General features: G+C 38.9%; 2 protein-coding genes across 5 annotated transcripts in view; one reads left to right on the top strand and one right to left on the bottom strand.

Moving 5' to 3' along the window:
- The window catches only part of LOC126820669 (PTB domain-containing engulfment adapter protein 1), a 106388-nt gene extending 96685 nt beyond the window's left edge, over nucleotides 1–9703 (top strand). For both annotated transcript variants that reach the window (XM_050548795.1, XM_050548796.2), the window contains exon 12: nucleotides 9569–9703. In XM_050548795.1, coding sequence (XP_050404752.1) covers nucleotides 9569–9688 — 120 coding nt within the window. In that variant the 3' untranslated portion in view covers nucleotides 9689–9703. The remainder of the gene's footprint in view (nucleotides 1–9568) is intronic.
- The window catches only part of LOC126820648 (uncharacterized), a 63870-nt gene continuing 49804 nt past the window's right edge, over nucleotides 6125–20190 (bottom strand). For all 3 annotated transcript variants that reach the window (XM_050548723.2, XM_050548727.2, XM_050548724.2), the window contains exon 20: nucleotides 6125–6422. In XM_050548723.2, coding sequence (XP_050404680.1) covers nucleotides 6283–6422 — 140 coding nt within the window. In that variant the 3' untranslated portion in view covers nucleotides 6125–6282. The remainder of the gene's footprint in view (nucleotides 6423–20190) is intronic.

The raw sequence follows: 20190 nt of genomic DNA, 5'->3' as shown, positions 1-20190 counted from the left end.
AGTTTCGTCAAAATCGGATAAGAATTGTGACCTGTAGAGTGTCCCCAAACAATTGTGGACGGACAGACGTCTAGACGGACAGGGGCGACGACAATATATGTCCACATGAAAATCTGGGGGTATAAAAACGAAACGAAATATAGATCTGTATTTTAATCAGATTGCAGCAGTGTTCAAAGTAAATATAAATATAACTTTTAAAAAGAAATATCGCCCCAAATGACCGTCACTTCATCACTATCGGCATTTATGCCTTTGGATATATGGCGGGAATTGTCGTCTTCTTTGTTTCATTGCGTCGAAAATAAAAATATATAGTTGAAATCTTCGACAATGTAATATTCCTCTATGTAGCTTGTATCAAATCCTAAATGTTTTGATTCAATTTGGCTTTCCAAAGTCTAGAATTATTATCCGTAAGTTTTGTTGTATCGTCTGTCGGGAAGCGTGTTCAAGATGGCAGCCAACACGCTTGATCTCGGCCGGAGTATACGCATTCTTCGGATCATAACGTTAAGAAAAAAAATAGAAATAATTGATTCCTTCAACATTATCATATTCCGCGATATGTCTGGCAGTAAATCATAAAAAATCTGATTCCATTTCACTCTCCATATCATAAAATTATCAGTCGTAAGTGACAACGTGGAAATAATGGAATAATGCCAAAGATCCTTTGTTGAAACGTATGTTTTTTATTCGATAATTAGCGAATATAACATTCCTTTTCATTGGGTGTTTTATTTTTATTACTCAATCAACATTAATTTAAGAAATAAAAACAATAGAAATCAGTTGATTGATCTGGCGCCTTTGTTCGCTAATGCCGTTGCCAACTATGATGGGTCGGCCAGTTGATTCGCTACCGTAAAATGACAGGTGCGAATTGTTCGCCCTCGTCAAAAATGGGTTAAACAAGCCAAGCATAAATAGATGACACATATTAGTTAATCGCACATTTATTTTTTTTCAATAGTATCAAGAAATAAAACCGATTATCAACTATACACCAAGTTTCATCACTCTCTATCAGATATAATCAAAGTTATTTGGTCCAAAGCATCTACCAATAAAATTGCTTAGCTCTTTTTAGCTTTAGCTCAAAATATTAATCATTGATCTCAGTCAAGACATTCATCTAATGAACATCTACATCAAGTTTAAACATTCTACCTCAATTAAAAGCAGAGTTGTTATGCTCCAAAGTCTTGACCAATCAAATTGCTCATCGATCCTTCTTAGCCTAAGCCGAAAATTCTTATCATCAAACTTAGTCAAGGTAATGATATAATGAATCTATACTCGGAGATTCATCACTCTCACTTAATCAAAACCAAAGTTATTGGCTCTAAAGCATCAACCAATCAGACTGCTTATCTCTGCTTACCGTAAGCCGACAATGTTTATCATCGAACTCAATCAAGGCATTCGCCTAATGAACGCCTACACCAAGTTTGAACATTCTACCTCAACTAGAAGGAGAGTTATTGTGTTACAAAATCTTGGCCAATCAAATTGTTTATCGTTCTGCTTACCCTGAGCAGAAAATGCTCATTATCGAACTTAGTCAAGGTAATGATGTAATGAAACTATACACCAAATTTCATCACTGTCATTTAATTAGAACTAAAGTTATCGTGTCCCAAATCAACCAATCAAATTGCTTATTTCTGCTTACCCTAAGCAGAAAATGCTCATCTTCAAACTCCATCCAAGGCATTGACCTAATAAATATATACACCAAGTTTGAACATACTAGCGCAATTAGAAGGTGTTCCAAAGTCTTGGCCAATCAAATTTCTTATCGCTCTGCTTATCCTGAGCAGAAAATGCTCATTATCGAACTTAGTCAAGGTATTGATGTAATGAAACTATACACAAAGTTTCATCACTCTCACTTAATTAGAACTAAAGTTATTGTGTCCCAAAGCATCAACCAATCAAATTGCTTATCTCTGCTTACCCTAAGCAGAAAATGCTCATCTTCAAACACCTAGACCAAGTTTGAACATACTAGCTCAATTAGAAGGAGGGTTATCGTGCCCCAAAATGTGTGACAGACGGACAAGGTGGGGGACAATTGATTCTGAATATTATCGAAATATTAATCCGGCTGTGAAATCTGATCTGGAAGCCATCCATGGAAATCGGGGCCAGATTGAGCTTGCATGGGGCCCTTGCATCAACAATGAAAAACGGCCATATTCTATACGTACATTGAGTGCGATTGGTTTTTAGGATTGGGTTAGATCAAGGGAAGGACAACAGAAAAAGAGGGCACAATGTTGTCATCAGGGCATTTCCTTGAGTACTTGAGGTAACTGTCAGAATTCGTGGGCACTTTTTCAGAAGAGAGGGCACATAGCCACACACATCCCTATACCCTAGTAGGAAATAAATCAGATTCGGGCGTTTTCAACCATTTCTTTTGTTTTTGCATTTATGAGGGCAGGATAGGCGGCTGTTTATCTGCCTCTGCATCATATGATAAAAGAAATGTCATGTGACTGTGTAAATAGGCAATATGTAAGCCAGCTAAGACATCCACTTTTTCAGGTGTCAGTGATGTTGACAACTATGTAAATACAAGATTGTGGCATCTTCTTAACCCCCGAATTCAATTGCGGATTTGATTGACATAAGCACAGATACAAGTAGTTTCTCCCAGTTAAGAAGTCGACATAAATGCTATAACAGTTATTGAATTTATCACAGATAATAGTTACCGGTAGGCCAAAACAACTTAATATACTCTTCAAAAAAAGTAGGGGATATTGAAATGCAAATAGTCATGGACACTTGACATGCTTTGAGAGTATGTTCACAGATGAAGAACTTATCGCCCCAACTGAACCACTAAGCTGCACATGCGACACCGAGCGGAATCTGTCACCTGGATTTGAGATCAAGTTAGCACACATATTCTCTCACCGTATTCCAGCACCCGGATTCGAGATCAAGTTAGCCCACATTATTTCCTAGCCCCAAGAAAAACCTAGATATAATTATGACGAAAATAATTGTTACCTTTATATTAGAAAATAAAATTTTAAAACATATTAATGCAAACTATACATGGAATAGATCCCGCAACCCCACCCTACACCCCAAAATATACTATTACCGTAAACATACTAAAATATTGCACACTAGGCTAACTGAGCATGCAAAAATGGGGTACGTCCATTTTGCATCAAAAAGCACCCCAACCAGTTTATTCATCTCTTGATTCCGTGAAACAAAAAAACATTTTCCCACCAAAGCTGGTTTGGGTCGTTTTTTGATGCTGCATGGGCGTGCACGTTGTTTATTGAACCCACAAACTCTGTTCATCGACGTCAACCGATAACACTGCAAGAGGAGTGGGCAGATTGCCCCAAAAAGTGATTGGACGGTTGATTAGGAGCATACAACAACGAATGGCTGAATTTCTGAGAATTGGTGGAGCAATTACTCATTATTAAGACAAATCAAAAACGTCCATTTTCACTTTTGACAGTGTATCTCTTTGCGAGTGAAATGGGGCCGTCTGATAAGCCGCCCATATGAACTGTTTATGTTCATGGTTACTCACAGGTTAGGCAATTGGCCTGTTATTAACATACACTGGTTACCTCTAATAGTAATAACCAGAAAGTTATGGCCTGAAATGTGCAAATATCAAAAGGGAAGTTAAGTTCAGGTATCTGCGATTATCAAAAGGAACCAAGATCTTCGTGTTTTTTGTTCAATCAAGGGCCATAATTCAGGAGGTGATGATCCGATATGCGTGAATATCGACAGGAACCAATATCTTTGGGTTATAAACATGTATTTCATGTTTCATTGAAATCGGATAGAAATTGTGACCTCTAGAGGGTCCACAACCTTGATTTACTAGATGTTTGGCCCGATTTTCATGAAGTCAACAAACATTACGGTGTAACGGTGATATATTCAAACGTTTTTTTTAAATCGGATAAAAATTGTGAACTCTATGGGGTCCACAAGCTAAAAACACGATTTTTCGTACAATCATGAGGGACCACAATTCAGGAAGTTATGGTTCGATATGCGCGAATATCGAAAGGAACCAAGATCTGTGGGTTATAAACATGCATTTCAAGTTTCATCAAAATCAGATAAAAATTGTGACCTCCAGAGGGTCCACTTGCAACCCTGATACGCAATATTTTGACACTATTTGCGAACAAGGGGCGGCCATTTTGTCCGCCAGTTTCGGTCCGATTTTTACGAAATTTGAGCTCAACCATCCTTGGGGTGTAACAGTGATATATTCACACATTTTTTTTAAATCAGATACAAATTGTGACCTCTTTGGGGTCCACAAGCTAAAAACACGATTTTCTGTACAATCAGGGGCCATAATTCAGGAACATGGTCCGATATGCGTGAATATCGAAAGGAACCAAGATCTGTGGGTTATAAACATACATTTCAAGTTTAAATGAAAGGAAATGAAATGGGGTTTAACGTCCTACTGTTCTGCTCCTATACTGGGCTAATGAAGACGGGCATACGCCACACAGTGTGTTATGAGGGAAATTTTGCCCGGGCAGCGGCACTATCGCCTACTCTTATATCGAATTCCAACTGCCAAGGGATCTTTTACATGCATTCCAATGTATACACGGGACCTTGTTTTTTTGTCTCATCCGAAGGACTAGACAGCTGTCCTTGTCAGGCCCTGCATCACTGACAAGGGGGAACCACGCCAGAAAATCTGGATGAACTTTCTCGGCCAATGCAGGGATTGAACACCCGACCTCTAGATTTCAAGTTTAAACCAAATCGGATAAAAATTGTAGTCTCTACAGTGTTCACAAGCTAAAAACGCAATTTTTCGTACAATCAGGGGCCATAATCTATGAAGTTACGGTCCGATACATGTCAATATCGAAAGTAACCGAGATCTTGGGAGATAAACCTGTATTTCAAGTTTCATTTTAATCGGATAAGAATTGTGACCAGTAAAATTGTGGACGGACGTCTGGACTGACAGGGGCGACGACAATATACGTCCACATGAAAATGTGGGCGTATAAAAACAGCAGTGTATTTTAACAGTTTTGTATTGTTTCTGAATATCCCCTACTTTTTTTGAAGAGTATAGTTAGGCCAAAGCAACTTAATATTTAGTTCTTCACGGGCTTGATAATTAAACAGCCACTTAAGTCTATAAAATTTCAAACTTTATTAAACACAAACACCCACATGTAAGTCACATCAAAGAACTGTAAGAGACATTAGAGGTCAATGGGCTTAAATCATCTTTGATCACTGCAGTTTTTAATATTTTCTGAAAAAAAAAGTATGCAATATATACTCTTCAAAAAAAAGTAGGGGATATTGAAATGCTAATACCTATGCAGGTTGTGATATGATAAAAAGTCATGGACACTTGACATGCTTTGAGAGTATGTTCACAGATGAAGAACTTTATCGCCCCAATAGAATCACTGAGCTGCACATGCGACACGCAATAGCACCATACGCCTGGGAGGGGTTCATTGTCAAATTTGACACTTCAAGGAAGGGTTGATGAAAACTGCCGCGTGCTGGTTTATCCTATCCATGTTTGCTTTCCTATCGGTTCTTGCATAAGATTTACTGTTTAGCGTATCTTTGCTTTAATGTGTTACGTTTAATTTGATCAGGTGACGTGTTCGTTGACGTCAACGGACAATACTGCAAGAGGAGTGGGTCAGATTGCCCAAAATCGTGATTGGATGGTTGATTAGGAGCATGCCACGACAAATTGCTGAATGTCTGAGGATTGGTGGAGCAATTGCTCGACAAAAATCAAAAATGTTCATTTTCACTTTTGACAGTGTATCTCTTTGTGAGTGAAATGGGGCTGTCAGATAAGCCGCCCATATGCACTGTTTATGTTCATGTGTAGGCAATTGGCCTGTTATTAACATACACTGGTTACCTCTAATAAAAACAGCAGTGCATTTCCACAGTTTTGTATTGTTTCTGAATATCCCCTACTTTTTTTGAAGAGTATATTTATTGATTTGTACTGCCTTCTGGTATCCAAACTGGAAGTTACTTGTTATTGAATAAGACATGTCAAAGTGCAGCTGATCGGTTGGTAGAGCCGTCTAATTATAACCATGAAAACAGTTGGCTAATTATAAATAAATAGAACCATATAACTAAACAACTAAATAAATAGTAATATAACAATTCATGAGGTTAAAGTACAGTATTTCTGCTGTCATATTTTATTAAAAGAGATTATCACAGACAGGCTCACTCCTAATTACAGAATATCTGTTAAATCCACAATTTAAATTTAAAGAATGCTTGCAAGTCCGCATCATCCACTGATTTTCTGTTCACACCTGCATAGACAGTTTTCAAAGTTTCAAATTTAAACTTCTCTTCTAGAATCTTCACATTTTTCTCTAAAGCTCCTGCAATGAGTATAGATAAATGTAGATATAAAATTTATTATATATGCATATTTTGTAAATTTAATCTAGCGGGTCTACAACCTTGGTATTACCATCCATGGTATCCCCAGTGGTCTCATTCCGTTCTACTCCACTAATACCCTGGGTTCATCCATGAAGTATTCACATATTTAAATTATCTGCCCTCGATTGTAGCTGGAATCCACGAAACAATTCAAAAATGAAATCTCGTTAATGGTATGGCTAATTTAAAGTATAGTCGTTTTTTTAGTAATTAAGTTACTGTGGACAGCAGCCCATTTCTTTCGATAAAACAAGGATTTTTTTTGTAAAGTATGCAATCATGAATGTTACTTTCATGTCAGTTGTAATGTATTTAACAATTTTTTGGATTGGGCAATATAAATAGCACAACATCAAGGGCAGATAATTTGAATACATGTCTCTCCCATCAATGAACCCAGGGGTAAGTTGAGAGGAATGGAATGAGGATGTGGTATTACATACTTTTACACTATTTGCGAACAAGGAGCAGCCATTATGTCAGGCAGATTCAGCACGATTTTCACGAAATGCGATCTCAACCATCATTAGGGTGTAACAGTGATATATTTAAATGGTTTTTTTATACGCCCACATTTCCATGTGGGCGTATATTGTCGTCGCCCCTGTCAGTCCGTCCATAATTGTTTGTGAACACTCTACAGATCACAATTCTTATTCGATTTCAACGAAACTTGAAATATAGGTTTATCTCCCCAAGATCTCGGTTCCTTTCAATATTGGCATGTATCGAACCGTAAAAATCGGACCGAAACTGACAGATAAAATGGCCGCCCCTGGTTCGCAAATAGTGTTAAAATATTGCGTATCAGGGTTGTGTACCCTCTGGAGGTCACAATTTTCATCTGATTTTGATGAAACTTAAAATGCATGTTTATAACCCATAGATCTCGGTTCCTTTCGATATTCGTGCATATTGAACCATAACTTCCTGAATTATGGCCCCTGATTGTACAAAAAATCGCGTTTCTAGCTTGTGGACACCATAGAGGTCACAATTTTTATCCGATTTAAAAAAAAAAACGTTTGAATACATCACCGTTACACCCTAAGGATGGTTGAGTTTGGATTTCGTAAAGATCGGACCGAAACTGACGGACAAAATGGCCACCCCTCGTTTGCAAGTAGTGTCAAAATGTTGTATATCAGGGTTGTGGACCCTTTGGAGGTCACAATTGTCATCTGATTTTGATCAAATTTGAAATGCATGTTTATATCCCAAATATCTTGGTTCCTTTCTATTTTAGTGCATATCGAATCATAACTTCTCGAATTATGGGCTATGGCCCCTGATTTTACGAAAAATCTCGTTTTTAGCTTGTGGTCCCTCCAGAGGTCACAATTATTATCCGATTTAAAAAAACGTTCGAATATATCACCGTTACACCATAATTTTGTCTGAGGTTGAATTTCATGAAAATCGGACCAAAATTGCCAGACAAAATGGCCGCCCCTCGTACGCAAATAGTGTAAACATCTGGTATATCAAAGTTGTGGACCCTCTAGAGGCCACAATTTTGATCAGATTTTGATGAAGATTGAAATGCAAGTTTATAACCCAAAGATCTCGGTTCCTTTCAATATTCGCGCATATCACATTGTAACTTCCTGAATTATGGCCTCTGGTTGTACGAAAAATCACGTTTTTAGCTTGTGGTCCCACTAGAGGTCACAATTATTATTTGATTTAAAAAAACATTCGAATATATCACCGTTACATCGTAATGTTTGTTGATGTCGAATTTCATGAAAGTCGGGCCAAAACTGCTGGACAAAATGGCCGAGCCTCGTACGCAAATAGGGGATCACGTTTTCCAGCGTGGTTCTCCCTTGTCAGTGATGCAGGACGGAGGGGCTGACAAGGAAAGCTGTCTAGTCGTTCAGATGGGACGAAAAACCGAGGTCCCTTGTACACATTGGCATGCACGTAAAACATCCCTTGGCAGTTGGAATTCGATATAAGAGTAGGCCGTAGTGCCGCTGTCCGGGCAAAATTTCCCTCATAGCACACTGTATGGCGTAGCCCAGGTTAGGAGCAGAACAGTAGGACGTTAAACTCCATTTCATTTCATTTCGTACGCAAATAGTGTAAACATCTAGTAAATCAAGGTTGTGGACCCTCTAGAGGACACAATTTTGATCCGATTTCGATGAAACTTGAAATACATGTTCATAACCCAAAGATATTGGTTCCTGTCGATATTCGCGCATATCAGATCGTACCTTCTTGAATTAATGCCCTTGATTGAACAAAAAATCACGTTTTTAGCTTGTGGTCCCTGTAGAGGTCACAATTTTTATCCGATTTAAAAAAACCGTGTGAATATATTAACATATGATCAGATGGGCTGTTTATTAGGACATTATAAACACACATTTATGTTTACTTAATGTTTAGTACACAAAGTAAATTCACTCATACTGGGCCCTTATTCACGAAAACTTAAACTACCGGGACTGCACGTATTTAAGCCCTGAGCTTAAATACGGATTTTGCCTGTTTTCATCAGGTAACATTTTAGTCAAATATAAGCCCAGGGCTTAAAAACGAAAAACTAGCGTATAATACTGACTGAGATTTTCCATGGATAGCACGTTTCAGCAAACATCCGTTAAGGGAGACCACTCTAATTCAATAATCTAATTTACGCCCATGGGCTTAAAAACGTTTTTTTTGCCCATTATTAAGCCCATGGGCTAAATAACTGGTGGGCTTAAATACGTGCAGTCCCGTTAAGTTACAACCGAAATTTTAAGAAATACTGCAAATTCATTGGATATATGCAAATTGATTTTACTGGTCAGCCAATCGAATTGCAGTATTTCTTAAAATTTCGATTGTATCTTAGTTTAAGTTTTCGTGAATAAGGGCCCGGAACAGTACGCCGTGACCCAATTCACGGCAGGTGGTTTGTTTGCCAACTTGCAATTCATCGATTCGTCCGTCTGCTTCAAAGTTTTTGTTCTCCCTTGCAGTGTTTTTCAACATAAACAGACCAAAATTATTAGCATGTGAGAATATAATATATAGTGCATTTTAGCACATAATGTTGATGGAACAAATTTTCATTTTTTTCTTCCAGTTTCTCTTGAAAATGGCTGGGCTCGAATCTGTATGCGGCATTAATTACTGTAGACTCGTAGAAGATATATCTTATATTATTCCAATACATTGGTCAAGGCCTTCACAAGCCTATGATTAAAGAATTTTTAAAATACAATTTTTTTACCCTTTCAACACTATCTAAATCAACTTATAAGTAAACTTTTTATGTTTATTTCCCCTTCAACCCTCCATTTGATTGAAAACCCCTATATATCTTGGAAAAATCATAATTTTTGCTGAAATATGAACTGTTTTAGGGGAAGTGACTTTCTATCTCAGCCTCCAAGGTGGCTAGTGCATAAATATTCAAAGGAGACTTCTGGTATGCACTTAGACACAAAAAGTGTTGCCCCGATGCATAGGTATCCCCACCCACCCCCCACCCTCACCCATGTGTGGGCCCTAATGTTGGTGTCTGACGTTGACATACTTTTGAAGTTTAAAGATTTATTTGAATATATATGTGCCACATGTCCATTGAAATATACTCTTCAATAAAAAAGTAGGGGATATTGAAATGCAAATACCTATGCAGGTTGCGATATGATAAATAGTCATGGACATTTGACATGCTTTGAGCATATGTTCACAGATGAAGAAGTTATCGCCCCAACAGAACCACTGAGCTGCACACGCAACACGCAATAGCGCCATACACGTGGGAGGGGTTCATTGCCAAATTTGACACTTCAAGGAAGGGTTGAGGAAAACTGCCGTGTGCTGGTTTATCTATCACTGTTTGCTTTCCTATCGGTACTTGCATAAGATATACTGTTTAGCGTATCTTTGCTTTAGTGTGTTAAGTTTAATTTGATCGGGAGACATACGTCAACGTCAACCGACAACACTGCAAGAATTGGCCGTGGCACTGCAAGAGGAGTGGGTCAGATTGCCCCAAATCGTAATTCGTCACGACGAATTTCTGAATGTCTGGGATTGGTGGAGCAATTACTCATTATTAAGACAAAAATCAAAAACGTCCATTTTCACTTTTGACAGTGTATCTCTTTGCGAGTGAAATGGGGCCGTCAGATAAGGCGACCATATGAACTGTTTATGTTCATGTGTAGGCAATTGGGCTGTTATTAACATACACTGGTTACCTCAAATAAAAACAGCAGTGCATTTCCGCAGTTTTGTATTGTTTCTGAATATCCCCTACATTTTTTGAAGAGAATATATATAAAAAAACACTGTCAGCAGACTCAGCACGCACAAAAACATTCAAGCAGATGAAATATCTCTCACTTGCCGGGTGTCAAACAAACTACGTGATGCAAACAATTATTAACCATGTGGCGTGAACTGGGCCACAACGTACTGTTCAGTATGTGTGAATTTACGCGTAGGATTTGTTTATTAAATAACACATAATTTCATACTCATAATATCCCAATAAACAGTCCCTTTGTCGGATTCTCATCCAAACGATGATGTGTGAACATAATAATAGGTCGCTAATATAAACATATGCCAATTATGTATGCTACTATGCTTCTTATAGAGACCACTGAGCATGTTGAACCAACTACATCACTTCCGGTTTAAAAAAAGTTAATTTCTCGCTTACAAAATCTTTTTCGCTTGTGTTACAGAGGGGATTATTTCTGAATATAAAAGATTTATGGAAACCTTGTTGAAAATCGTTGGTCTTCCCCTTTAACAGGGGTGACCTCTTTAAAAAAAAAATTCCCAGTGTTTGTTAGTGCTGATTTCAAGAAATTTTTTACCATAGGTAAATTTGGCTCTCACTGAAACTCTCTATTGGAACGAATCTCTGATATAAATTCTATAAAGGTGTCTGTTTTGACCAACTGTTACTGCCTACCTTTATTAATAAGTGCAAGGGGACTGCACCATACATAATTTACACAAAACAAATCTCTGACAAGACATCATACTCAGAAAAACGCAAACAAACGAACATATCAAATCAAGTGAATGGATCCAGGGGCTAGCCGTAAGCGCCCCCTGCGCTGTACAGTCCTGGGCCTGTAGTGATACAGACTTCACTCAAAATTGAAAACAAACAATCAGGAATATAACCCAGAAAAATGAATATTATGATATATAATAGTATTTGTGTCGATTACTTTATTGTTTGAATACCCAGTGCTGTAGCTGGTAAACGAATACTTTTATTGCTGCCACTTCCTCCCATGATCCTCTATTCTTGGTCCCAATCATTCGGACATACCTCCTTCCTACGGTCGACATATTTTGCTAAAGCCACTCGCATAGTACCTATCAGTTTACTGACTCAAATTTTTTTACACAAAGTTGTATACCCGTAATACCGTATTAGAAGTTTTGCAGACGTGAGCTAGTTCCCCTTGTGCCAGAATGGACTAGCCCGTCTGTGACGTTTATTCATTTTCTGCACATGCGTGGTATTTTTTTTTATATAAAGGCCTGCGTTTGGTCCATACTCCCCTACTTGGATTTGGAGGTGAATCTTTTATATCCCAGAGGATTTTGACTGTGCTCAGTGTATAGTGCCAATTTATAATAAGGATTACCTGTAGTGAGTAGATAGCTTTATTTATTTATACCCGGCTGAAACATATGTAGGCTTATATATGTGTTGCATGCTGCATGTAGCTTTATAGAGTAGTGGCTGCTTGATATAGGATATAAATTAACCTGCCCGTCAGTCTGTCTAAAAGCACCCCTCAACCCATTAACCTTACCCGGCCATCTCGGGTTTAAGTGGGTAGATTGAAAGGGGGATCAGACCTGTAAAATAATAAATATACCCCGATTTTATAACAAATGGCTCTGCGACTTTGTTTGAACTTTTGTGGGTAGGGTGATATTGGGAGTTGGTTTAGAATTCCCGTTTCCCCTTTAGTGAGTGGAGATAATTCACCTAATTGACCATTGTAAATTATTAATCAGTAAATATTGAAATTTTGTATTTTATTCATTTACGATAATTGTGGTTCAGATTGCAATGGGAAAACTCACATAAATATTATTTAAATTGTTGACATAGTATACTTGAAAGCGTGGGAAAGTACTAGCCGTCACCTTGGTAACGCATGCTTTTTGAGTGCTTGGGGTTAGCTCTAGCTACATCGGTAGTATTAGCCATATAGGAAACTCAACAAATAATTTAGATTACCTCACTTTGGATTAAAATATTTCACTCACTTTTATTAATAATCTGCAGGGATACTAATTTGTAATTAGTGATATTTATAGGTCCATGTTTACGTTAGGTGGAAAGTATAGTCATGGACCTTATAATACATGTATTATAAGGTCCATGGTATAATTAACTCAGGAATTTCCGAATACGCATTTCGCCGGAAGTAAACAGTCAAAATGGCCGACTTTTGAGGAAATAGTCAAACTTTTAGGGAAGTTTTTACACAAAGATTAATTCTTGACTTTATTAAGTTGAATTATTTTCTTAGATTACTTTTATAGTAGAGCCACTATATCCTTGGTTAATTGAAAGGGTTATTTGTTAAATTTTTGTTAGAAATAAACTTAGTTTACTTAAATCAACAATAATATTATGGCAGAAAAATTAGATTTTGGTACCGATTCTAAATGGCCTGTTAAATCAGAACCCTTTGAATATAGGGAAGCTTGAGGAGGCAGGGGTATTTTTAGAGGATCCCAGTCATGTATGCAACCCCCTTTGTACCCGAGTCAGGATGTGAGAAGTAGGGAACCCCACCCTTACCCCAATACATTTAAAAGGGAGGGGAGGTTTGTAAGACATGACAATAGACATCAACCAAGAGAAGATTTCTTTAACCCCTCAACTATTCCTCGCTCCTTAGTTTATAACGGGAAATCAGATGGAAGTTGGGATACTTTTAGTGATAAATTTATCCGTTTTGCCCAGTCCCAACCCTGGGGGTCTAATAGCTCTCGGTGTAAGGATTATCTATGTTATTGTTTAATGGATAAGACAGCGGAATACTTTAAAAGTATAACTCGGAGATTTCCTCACATGAATTTTAAATCAACTTTAGAAATGGTGCAAAAACGCTTCGGAGGTCAAACTATTCCAGAGGCGCTCAAGTTGAGTTTCAGACCGCAACTCAAGGTGTCAATGAGTCGATAAGTGATTGGAGTGATCGTGTACAACAGTTAGCATTACGAGCTTACTCGTCGAATGATTGCTAGGCAATCTGTTTTGAAATTAATAATTTGTCGCTAACTTAAGATTTATTGATATTGAGGAAGCGGTTGAACGGTTGCAGTGGTTCACTCATGTCAATAGCGTAATTCCGTTAAAATCTAATTTCGATAGAAATAGGGGTAGTGGTTATCCCGGGGGAGATAGAGAGGTAAGTTCTCTTAATGTGCCCGAGATTGGAAATTTTCCCCGAACAGATAGACATGATGACTATGATTCGGCTAAGTTTATGTTTTTGTCAATCTCGATCCTCGCTGATTATATAAAGACCCAAGATCCCCTCGTGTTAGTCGTACTTATTACTACCCTGAGTCAAGATCACACTGTCCCTCTCAAGTGGGATTTAGGGAGTTGCCTCAAGCAGATATGCAAACAGCAGTGGAACATAGTCCGGTATATCCCCATGTACATAGGACTAGTCCTTTGCCTATGCGCAATCAAGTTAAACCTCCCAGTTTAAATGTTAAGGCTACCCCTGAAAAACCTAAATAAGAGTCTGAAATAGGTCAGATGAAGACGGAAATAACTCAACTTAAAGATATGATAGCCACTTTAATTTTTACTTTAAATAGGAGAAGGTCCTCCCCTTCACCTAATAGGGCAAGTGTGACATGTTTAGGATGTGGACAGGTGGGACATTATAAGAGTGAATGTCAGTTGCGACCTCCCGATTCGTGATTACCACCCTCCGCAATGAAACATTTAAGCTTTAAAGACAAGTGATAATTTAAACAATCAGGGGACGAGGCAGTCGGCCTTCCCTCGATCCCTGTTGAACAAGGCCCAAACCTGAAACAAGCACCCCTACCTGAACCTGTAGACAAATGTCATGTTGACATTGCCCCTATATCCAAGGTTTGGAGGAGTGATAGTGTGTCTAAGCCTGATGATGAAATTTCTGTTGCTAGATTACCCTCTGTTATTGCATATAGAGTCCCTTTAACAATAGAAAATTTAGTTATTGAAGCGTTAATTGACACTGGTTCTGATTGTACTCTAATATCGCCTGAGGTTTATGATCAAATCAAAATTAAGCCACCCAAAATTAGGGATATTACAATACATGCAGCAGCCGAAAATATGACATTTCATGGATTCTTGATTGGCCCCGTTACTCTCCGAGTAGGGTCTTTTACGTTCCACGGATAATGTATATGTAGCTCCTATAGCCGATACAGCCCTTCTGGGCATAAATTTTCTTAGAAAATGGAAAGTTATTATTGACTTATTAAATGAGTGTTTAATAGTATTAGTAGGTGATGAGACTATTCCCATAGCAACATGACTAAGGCCTACGTGTAATACTAATAGTACTCCATATACTGCCCAAGTTATGGTCCCTACTAAAACTATTATAACGGCTAGGTCAGTCACTTGTCTACCTTGTAAAATGGATAGGTCCCCCACCCTTAACCCTGTAGGTCCCTCCAAGGTCAATGAGGTATTAAATGAAGATGGTATCCCGGAGATGCCTGAACATTTAGTTTCCTTATATGAACGATCAATTAAGCATTTGTCAAGCGTCTAAGCGAAGCAATTAGCTGAATTATTGATTGAGTTTAGGGATGTTTTTGCTCAAACTGAATATGACTTAGGAAATTTCATTTCTATAGAACATGCCATTCACACAGGAGATGCCCTGTCCATTAAGGAACGGATGCATAGGACACCTTTGTGTTTTGGCTCGGAGGAGGAAGCCCACCTAAAGAAAATTTTGAAAGCAGGTGTTATTGAACCTTCCACTTCGGATTGGGCGTCGGCCCCAGTATTGATACGCAAACCTGATGGAAATGTAAGATGGTGTATTGACTATCGAGCTCTTAATGCAGTTATGACTACGGATGTATACCCGTTACCTATTATCGAAGAACGTTTAGCTACCCTTGCAGGTAACCAATGGTTCTCTAAATTGGATGTGAATTCTGCATATTGGCAGATCAAAGTCAAACCTGAGGATCAAAAGAAAACAGCATCTTTAACTAAATTTGGGCTCTTCGAATTTAAGCGTATGCCATTTGGCCTTTCCAATAGTCCGTCCACGTACAGTCACGCTGCAAATTTAGTCTTGCAAGGCCTTAATTGAAATATATCGTTGGCCTTTATTGATGTGCTAGTTATGAGGCAAAATTTGAAGATCACATATTTAATCTTAGAACAGTTTTAGCACGTTTCCGTCAGTACGGGTTAAAAATGAAACCTAAAAAGTGTGAATTATTCAGGCAAGAAGTAGAATTTCTAGGCCGTATTGTGAACAAAAATGGTATAAAAATGAGTGATAAACACTTAGCCCCGGTGAGAGATTTGCCGGTTCCTAAGAATACCAGGGAGGTAGAAAAATTCCTGGGATTCGCCAATTATCACCGAGTATTTTTAAAAGGATACGCAGAGAAGGCGCTGGCCTTATACTCTATCAAAGGTAAAAAACCTTTTCATTGGGGGGAGGAGCAGCAAGAGGCTTTTGAAAATATAAAGACTACTTTAATAACTACCCCAGTTTTAGCTTTACCGAATCAAACAGATCCTTTTGTCTTGGATACTGACGCCAGTAATTTGGCAGTAGCTGCGGAATTAAGTCAGATCCAGGATGGGCAAGAGAGAGTAATAGCCTATTCAAGTTTTTCTCTAACACCTGAACAGCAGCGTTATTGTACCATGCGGAAAGAATTACTTGCGGTCGTTCGATTTACCCGTCAATTTAGGCATTATCTCTTGGGTCGTCCTTTTACGGTCAGGACTGACCATAGTAGTCTCACCTGGTTACTTAAGTTTAAACGCCCTAATGGACAGTTAGCTCGGTGGATGGAAGAACTTGCCCAATATGATATAACTGTAAAATATCGACCAGGTTCCAAACATTTAAATGCAGACGCCCTGTCTAGGATACCTGCGTCAGGTCCTTGTCCTGATTTTGCCCTGAATGTACGTCCTAGTGATTTGCCCTGTGGAGGTTGTAAATATTGTGTAAGAGCCCATGAAAATTGGTACAAATATCAAATTAGTGTCGAGGAGGCTGTCCCTTTAATTTCCCCCCAAATTAATAGTAAACCCACTATTGATATAGACCTAAATAGTTTTAAAGGGGAATGGCAAGATAAAATTAATGAAAATCTTGGCATTACTCCAAAAAATACTCAGGGAAATCCCCAAGTTTTAACTTTGACTCCGGGCGATTTGGGAATAGATTTATCAGGCAAATAAGAGGAAGAAATTAAAGTAGGTCAAAGTCGAGATGCTGATCTTGCGATTTTGTTAAATTGGATGATTAATAAAATAGAGCCAGGGGAGGGTGAATTATTTTTAGCTAGTCCGTGCTTCTAAAAGTTACTGGATCAATCAAAACTTATGTTATTTAGATGAAAATCAAACTTTGTATAGGAAAGACATGGATGGTAATTCTCAATTAGTAGTGTCCAAGCCCTTGGTTTCTGAACTTTTGCAATTAAATCATGATGTACCTATGGCAGGTCATCAAGGTAGAGATAGAACCAGACAGAGAATAAGAACAAAATATTATTGGTATAGGATGACCCAAGAAATTGTAGCCTCATGTAAGCAATGCAATCAAAGTAAAAAGGCGACTAGGATAGCTAGACATAATTTAGTCAATTATCATGCAGGAGCCCCTATGGAAAGAGTTCATTTGGATTTTTTAGGCCCCTTGCCCAAATCAAACCAAGGAAATGAATATATACTGAGCGCCATGGAAAATGCATGACTTTTTTTCCCAAATATTTTTTTACTAGGTGGTTTTGTATGTATAATATTATGCAATACTATGAACTATTGTTTCACAAAATGCTCCCAAACGCAAAAAAAATATCGGCCCGTGTGCACAAAAAAAAAATTGCACGAGATGCACATGAAAAACCCAATATTCACGTGCAGCATTGTGTGTGAGCCCTTTAAAAGCATGTTTTCAACTTAATGTGAAACGTCAATCTGTCGTAATTTGTTGTTGGATGTGTGAAGGAATCGAGCTAGAGATGCTGAGACTTACTGAAAATCAACGGAATGAAGCCATGGGAATGTCCCGGGCTGGCATGTCTACACGTGCTATTGCGAGACACTTCAATTGTCATCAGTCCACTATTGTAAGGTTGGCGGAACGTGTTCGAGTTACTGGATCAACACGTGACCCCCAAGGTCCTGGTCCACAATGCGTTACAACCCAGGCTCAAGACCGCTACATCCGGGTCACTCATCTGCGTGACACATTCCGCCCAGCGACTGGAACAGGTGCAGCAGTTGTCGGAAGACAAGGACCAGTAAGTGCCAGCACCGTAAGACGTCGTCTAAGAGAAGTAGGACTCCGTGCACGACGACCTTATGTTTGAGCTATCCTCAGGGATCATCACCGTCAGCTGTGTTTGATATGGGCTCAAGGACACCAGACATGGAGAAGAGTAGACTGGCAAAGTGTGCTCTTCAGTGATGAGAGTCGCTTTCATCTTTATCACGCTGATGGCCGTCAACGTATGTGGAGACATCTTGGGGAACATCTTGCAGACTGCTGCGTCTTTGAAACGAATCGATGGGGTGGGGGAAGTGTAATGGTGTGGGGAGGCTTCACATTTTATCACCGGACCGCCCTACACATTTGCAGGGGTCGCGTTAATGCTGTAGCCTACCGTGATGATGTCTTGCAACCAATTGTTGTTCCGATGTTTCGAGCGCACCCACAACTTTAGCACTTCCAACAGGATAATGCACGTCCGCATACCGCCCTTTTTAGTATGGACTACCTGGCTGCTAACAGCATCAATGTCTTGGACTGGCCAGCCATGTCTCCGGACATGGCACTGATAGAACATGTCTGGGATGAGATTGGACGCTGTCTGTATCGGAGACCACAGATGCACACCATTGCTGCTTTAGAAGCTGCTCTTGTCCAAGAATGGAACAATTTGCCCCAGGCCTTCTTTCAAACATTGGTTAATTCCATGCGACGTCGCTGCACAGCGTGCGTAAGAGCCCGTGGAGGACACACGCGCTACTGACATCTGTGTCGTACTTTTGGTTTTGACCCCTCTGACTTTGTACCGTTGATTACAGATTAAACATCCATAAGTGTACAAAAGTGTTGTTATTGATGTGTGTTCCCATTTGAATATTGTTCACAATAAGAAGCAAAATAAATAAGATATGTTTACAGGATCATTTTGTTATACGAAAAACTAAGTGATGCGTTTTCTATGGCGCTCAGTATATTTTGATGATGGTGGATCAATTCACCAAGTGGGTATAATGTATCCCTTTACCATCTCAAACTGCGGAAATAAAAGCGCAGGCCGCTGTCAATGAATTTTTTACAAGATTTGGAGTTCAGGGTCGGAATTTCCAAAGTGATTTATTTATCTCCTTGTGTGATTTATTGCAAATACACCGAGCCCGTACCACCCCTTATCGTCCTTCATCCAATGGTCAGGTAGAACGGTACAATTGGACATTAATGGATGCGTTACGCTGCTATATGGGGGATACGCAAGCCGATTGGGACATTTATTTGCCTCAACTAGCAGGTGCCCTTCGTTCCTTTGTAAACTGGTGTACAGGGTATACGCCCAATAAATTAATGTTGGGAAGAGAAATTAATATGCTCGCTGAGTTAATGTTTGGATCTCCATCGGAGGATCAGGAACCCCTGCCTGATGTGTATCTAAAAAATCTTAAAGAAAATATTACTAAATCGCATAAAATGGCACGTAAGACTTTGCAAACTCGCCAAAAAAGAATGAAAAAGGATTACCATGTGAAAATCTGGAAAAAATCGTATGATATTCGGGATTGTGTGTATATTTTGGATACCGCATGTCTCAAGGGGAAAAATAATAAATTAAGTCCCTATTGGAAAGGCCCAGGGGTGATTGACAAGGTCGTGACCCCTTATCTTTTAAGGGTTAAGACACTAATGCTCAGTCTATTATGCACCATGATAGAATTAACCCTTGTAAGGATAGGGAGTTACCTCCTTGGGTACAACACTATAGGAATAAAATTATGGCGGGAGATACTAGTACTCCTGTGCGACCATGTCGAAAACCATGGGATCGAGGGTTTGGGATCCACTGTGATCATTGTTTGGAGTGGTTCCATGGGCGGTGTATTAACCTAACCCCTGAGGAGGCGAAGTCTATAGATATATATACTTGCCCCATTTGTGATTCTTCCTCACAATAGAGGGAGTGCTGTTCTGGGAGAAAATTAGATGATTTTCTCCCGGAGTGTTTTTTATTTCAGATTTTGAAGATTGCCTTTAGCAAAAACAAAAGGTAAGCCTTAGAAATGAGAAAAGGTTTTACTAATCGGTTTCCCTGTTCTTTTGGACAGGAACAGGGAGTGACCGAACCATCATGGGATGATGAATTGTTGACACCGGAGACCGGACATCGTGTTGAGTCTGCCCACCCCACGAGAGTTCAGTTTCAGAATGGTCCGTCTTATTG

This window comes from Patella vulgata, chromosome 5 (genome assembly GCF_932274485.2).
Source record: "Patella vulgata chromosome 5, xgPatVulg1.2, whole genome shotgun sequence".
Lineage (NCBI taxonomy): Eukaryota > Metazoa > Mollusca > Gastropoda > Patellidae > Patella > Patella vulgata.
This window is presented reverse-complemented; position numbering and strand designations above follow the sequence as displayed.